The following is a 5987-nucleotide window of genomic DNA, read 5'->3' as shown; positions in this document are numbered from 1 at the left end:
GAGTTATTGCATGAAAAAGGCATGGAGTGGATGGATAGGTTTGCTCTCACTCTGAATGAGAGTCAAGAGCTTCCGAGGCTGTTAGCCAGAGCCAAGACGGTGGCTAACACATACTCTACTCCCGATGAAGTTCACAGTCTTTTCAATTACTGCCAACACATGGTTGAACTAATGACCCACATAATTAGGAATCGCTGATGTGTCCATGTTTTATTTGCGCTTTGGCTCTGACAAGATGAACAATGTTGTTTTTAATGAAAATTAGAATTGATTCGACCCTATGTTCTACTAAATATCCTATGTAAAATTTGCAATACTTCAACGGCATATCATTTTCATGCATACACTTTTATTGGTCATTGCATTGCTCATTGCATTATTTCCTTGAAATCAGAATTGTAATCATTGTAATAAAAAAGAAAGAACGCATTTTACGGCACCCATACCAAACGCGTGCTAGAGCTAGAATAATGAGTGAGATAGAAGAGGTACAGGAACAGATGAAGGTCGACATGGAGGCCATGAAGGAGCAGATGGCAACGATGATGGAAGCATTGATAAGCATGAGGAAGATGATGGAGGTTAACACTGCTACAGTTGGTGCTGCAAGCACTGCTACTAAGGTGGACCCGATTCACCCGTCCGATTTCAATTGAGTGGGTCATCCAGTCTTGGATGTAGTAGGCCAAGGAGGCGAGGCGGCGGAAAATGAATGTGGGCCCCATTATGTTCAGGTTCAGAGCAAGCATTCTTTTCCGCCACATGGTTTTTTGCCTCCCAATTATACACCACCCACTGTTGTGTATGCTCCTGGTGAGAATTTCAACAATTCTACACCCATACTTATTGAGAATCAACAACCCCAACCTAATCATGCCCATACTTCTTAACCCATGGGGGAAACACATGAAGCTCCCCAAGACCACAATCTGGACGATTTCAGGCCGCACCTTGGATATACCACTGAAAGGCATGCATTTCCTGGTGCCCCCACGCCAAACGCTCCGGGGGGGCCTCAGTATCAATCACCACCCCAACCCTTGCATTTTGCGATAGAAGGAGGGCCTTCCATAGTACTTGAGAAGGAAAGGATTGAGCATATGGAAGAGAGGCTGAGGGCCATTGAAGGAGGATGAAATTATGCCTTTGCTGACATGGCGGAATTGTGCTTGGTACCCGACGTGATCATTCCTCCAAAGTTTAAGGTGCCAGATTTCGATAAGTACAAGGGAACTACTTGCCCAAAGAATCACTAGAAAATGTATTGTAGGAAGATGGGGGCATATGCGAGAGATGAAAAGTTGTTGATGCATTTCTTCCAAGAGAGTCTTGTTGGGGCAGCTATTACCTGGTATACCAATCTAGAACCTTCCTGGGTCCGTTCCTGAAAAGACCTAATGGCTGCTTTCATTAGGTAGTATCATTATAACTCTGATATGGCTATAGATAGAATGGAACTACAGAATATGTGCAAGAGAGATAATGAATCTTTCAAAGAATGTGCTCAAAGGTAGAGAGATTTGGTAGCTCAAGTAGCGCCCTTGATGATCGAGAGAGAGATGATTACCGCGATGGTGGATACATTGCCAATGTTCTACTATGAGAAGATGGTAGGTTACATGCCTTCAAGTTTTGCAGATTTAGTGTTTGCTGGCGAGAGGATCGAAGTGGGTCTGAGAAGAGGGAAATTTGATTATGCTTCTACTACGACTTCTGGTAATAGGAGGCCTGGGGCGAATGGAGCAAAGAAAAAAGAGGGAGAAACCCATAACATGACTATAGCGCCCACATGGTCGAGCCCCCCGCAAACCCCTCATAACCCCATGTATCAGTATCCCCTACACCAATACCATTATTACTCAGCCAATATCGGTCCTCCCCCCTGCCCAACACCCCTCCAACCAAGAGCACATAACCAACCGCATAGACTTCCCTAACATCACCCACAAAATCCATTCCCTACACAACCCAGGCCAAATGCAACTCCCAATCCCAACATAAGCACCAACCCGGGAAGGAATTTCCCAGAAAGGAAACCTATAGAATTCACCCCAATCCCAATGCAGTACACCGACCTACTACCATCCTTACTTAGCAACCAACTAGCAGTAGTGAGCCTGGGAAGGGTTTATCAACCTCCATTTCCCCGATGGTACAAGCCCAATGCTACATGCCCCTACCATGGTGGCATCCCGAGGCTTACGTTTCAAGAGGATAGTCCCAATGTAAGAACTAATCTGCTTGCAAATCAAAGAAGCTCATTGGTGAACGCCGTTGAAAAAGGGGAGTCTTAGGAGTTGGAGAAAATAGAGGATGTGTTGACCCCAAGACGATTCATCTTGGAGGTTTTCCGTAAGGCTGGCATGGTTGAATACAACGGTGATAAGGGGGATCGGTCCCCGCTGCATCCATGGGAGTTGCATGATGTAGAGACGTGCTTAGTATCCAAGGAGCTGTTGCAGGGATTGATAGATGAAGGGCGAATTGAAATTGGCCGCGTAATGAGGGAGGAAGGAGAGGTGTTCATGCAGTCAAGTGACACCAACCTGGGTAAGCCTAAACCTTTGGTAATTCATTTTACCAGAGATGTTACCACTCAAGTGCCTCGAGGTTTCCAACCCGTTGTGGTGAGAACACCATCTCCATTCCCTTACAAAAGTGACAAGGCGATGCCATGGAGGTATGACATACAAGGATCCTACGGAAGGCAAGACGCGTCTGTCATGTGTGTTGGGGCTAGCATGCCGACTACTAAGATTACGAATATTTCTAGTATGAGTGGCATGATGAGTAGTGGGCATCTTTTTGCTCCTCCCGAACTACTGGCAAAGTCGAATGACAAGGGAAAGACGAGGGAGGATGTGGTCGAAAGGGAGAATGTAGGCCCTGTGATGAATAACAAGGCCCCTGTCAAAAAGCCCATGGAGGAAGAAGACAGTTTTGGCAAGAAAGAGATATTTACTGAGGAAGCAACAAAATTTCCGAGAATCATTCAGCAGAGCGAATTCAAGGTAATTGAACAGTTGAACAAAATGCCGGCCAGGATCCCTTTGTTGGGACTACTCATGCATTCTAAGCCTCATCGGAAGTTGCTGATGAAAATTTTAAATGAGGCCCATGTGGCGCATGACATCTCAATGGAGAAGTTTAGGAGGATAGTCAATAATATCACTGCAAGTAATTATTTGACTTTCACTGAGGAGGAGTTGCCAATTGAAGGGAGAGGGCATAATAAGGCTCTGCATGTGTCGGTCAAATGTGTGGATCACATGGTGGCTAAGGTGCTTGTGGAAAATGGCTCTTCTCTTAATGTCATGCCTAAAACGACATTAGACAAGTTGTTGTTTGACGCCTCGTACATGAGGCCAAGCTCTATGGTGGTCAGAGCCTTCGATGGCAGTCGTCGTGATGTGAAAGGGGAAATTGATCTCCCGATCCAAATTGGCCCATGCACATTCCAAATCACCTTCCAAGTCATGGACATAACTCCCACTTATAGTTGTTTTCTAGGTCGACCTTGGATCCATTCTATTGGAGTAGACCCATCATCTTTGCATCAGAAATTGAAATTTGTGGTGGGGGGTCAACTTATTATAGTATTAGGTGAGGAGGACATACTAGTAAGTTGTTTGTCTTCTACGCCATATGTTGAAGCAGCGGAGGAGTCACTAGAAACATCATTTCAAGCATTGGAAATTATGAATAGTGCTTATGTGGAGTCTCCTCCAATACAACCACATTTGCCTGATACCTCTTTGATGGTAGCTTGAGTTATGCTAAAGGATGGGTATGAGCCTGGAACGGGTTTGGGCCGGAATGGTGGTGGCACGGTAAGCCTGTTGAAGATTGCTAAAAACTGTGGGAGGTTTGATTTGGCGTACAAGCCTACAAGTGTGCTGACAAAAGGAGGATTGCTTTGGAAAGGAAAGAGAAAAGCTTAGCTCGTTTATAAGGGCGAGGACCCCAAGTGGAGAGGGTCCCTATTTGTCACATTAATGAGAGCTTTGTAAGTGCAGGATGGATGCATGAAGGTCGGGTTGCTATGTTGGATGAAGAGACTAATCAAGATTAGCCGAATTGGGTGCAGCCCTGTTCCCCAGACTTTGAACTAAAAAATTGGCAGATCATAGAGCAACCAAAGATTTCTGTTTCGAATCCGATGTAATCAAGTAGTTTGGATCCAATTGTCGTGCCTAGGCTTTAAGGGTTACCTTCTTTGTTGGGCATTCTCTTCTTTAATGCTCTAGTGACCATTAATATACAACCTTTTATTGATATATTTCCTTTTTCACTTTTTTTCGGTTCATTTCTCCGCATATTTATTTTTGTTGCGATTAAATGATTTACCACAGATCCTATAATGAGTCTTGTGAAAGTAGCGGAGGACCTGGATGTTGACTTTGAGTAGCCAGTCAATCAAGCCGAGGAGGAAGAAGATGAGGATTGGATATTCCCCCCAAATTTGAGGAGAATAGTGGAACGGGAAGAAAGAGAGATAAAGCCGCATCAAGAGAAGACAAAGGTTGTTAACTTGGGCACCAGTGGAGAGAAAAAGGAAGTCAAGATCGACACTTGTGTGTCTACTAACATCTGAGATGAGTTAGTGGCTTTGTTGTGAGACTACCAAGACATCTTTGCTTGGTCTTACCAAGATATGCCTGGTTTGAGCTCAGAAATTGTGCAACACAGGCTACCATTGAATCCCGAGTGCTCCACGGTGAAACAAAAGTTGAGCAGAATGAAGCCTGAAATGTCCCTAAAATAAAAGAGAAGGTGAAGAAACAATTTGATGCAGGGTTTTTGACCGTCGCCCAGTACCCAGAATGGGTTGCCAATATCGTGCCAGTCCCAAAAAAGGATGGAAAGGTACGAATGTGCGTGGACTATTGAGATTTAAATTGAGCCAATCCAAAAAGGATAACTTTCCTTTATCGCACATTGACATTCTCGTGGATAACACAACCCATTTTTCCCTATTCTCTTTCATGGATGGATTTTTGGGTTATAATCAAATAAAGATGGCACCAGCGGACATAGAGAAGACAACTTTCATTACTCTATAGGGAACCTTCTGTTATAAGGTAATGTCGTTTGGACTGAAGAATGCTGGGGCAACATAATAGCGGGCCATGGTGGCATTATTCCATGACATGATGCACAAGGAGATTGAGGTCTACGTGGACGATATGATCGCAAAATCAAGAACGGAGGAGGATCACTTAGTCAATTTGTGAAAATTGTTCGAGCGACTACGTAAATACAGGTTGAGATTGAATCCCGTAAAGTGTATGTTTGGGGTAAAATCCGAAAAGTTGCTCGGTTTTGTTGTTAGCCAGAGGGGAATAGAGGTGGATCTGGATAAGGTGAAAGTAATTCTCGAGATGCTCGAGCCACGTATAGAGAAATAAGTATGGGGTTTCTTGGGAAGGTTGAATTACATTGCTAGATTCATTGCGAGCCTCTTTTCAGGTTGTTGCATAAGAATCAGTTTTTTAAGTGAGATGATGATTGTTAGGTAGCATTTGAGAGAATTAAATGGTGTTTGATGAATCCTTATGTGCTCATACAAACAGTGCCTGAAAGACCTCTTATTCTGTACATAACAGTGTTAGATAAGTCGATGGGGTGTGTGGGGGGGGAGGGGGGACAGTACAATGAATCTGGAAAGAAAGAATGGGCCATTTATTACTTGAGCAAGAAATTTACAGCATGCGAGATGAACTACTCGTTACTAGAAAGGACATGTTGTGCCTTGGCATGGGCAACTCACCATTTGAGGCAATATATGTTGAGTTACACTACTTGGTTGGTATCCAAAATGGATCCAGTTAAGTACATCTTCGAAAAGCCCGCTCTCACTGGGAGAATAGCTCGACGGCAGGTTTTGTTGTCAGAGTTCGATATTGTTTATGTCACCCCAGAAGGTAGTAAAAGGGAGCCCCTTAGCAGATTATCTAACTTAACAACCCATAAGTGATTATTAGCCT

At 44.0% G+C, this 5987-nt stretch overlaps 1 protein-coding gene across 1 annotated transcript; it reads left to right on the top strand.

The window, feature by feature from the left end:
* Nucleotides 1–2363: 2363 nt before the first annotated feature.
* Nucleotides 2364–3770, top strand: LOC100798035 (uncharacterized). The gene has a single exon (XM_006596610.1). The coding sequence runs from the start codon at nucleotides 2364–2366 to the stop codon at nucleotides 3768–3770; it is 1407 nt and encodes a 468-aa protein (XP_006596673.1).
* Nucleotides 3771–5987: the final 2217 nt, after the last annotated feature.

This window comes from Glycine max, chromosome 14 (genome assembly GCF_000004515.6).
Source record: "Glycine max cultivar Williams 82 chromosome 14, Glycine_max_v4.0, whole genome shotgun sequence".
Classification (NCBI taxonomy): Eukaryota; Viridiplantae; Streptophyta; class Magnoliopsida; order Fabales; family Fabaceae; genus Glycine; species Glycine max.
The sequence above is the reverse complement of the archived record's forward strand: the minus strand, read 5'-3'. Positions and strand labels throughout refer to the sequence as shown.

Bases quoted from the DNA above. Each gene is read 5' to 3' on its own strand.
- LOC100798035 (XM_006596610.1), top strand. From the start codon at position 2,364: ATGGTTGAATACAACGGTGATAAGGGGGATCGGTCCCCGCTGCATCCA.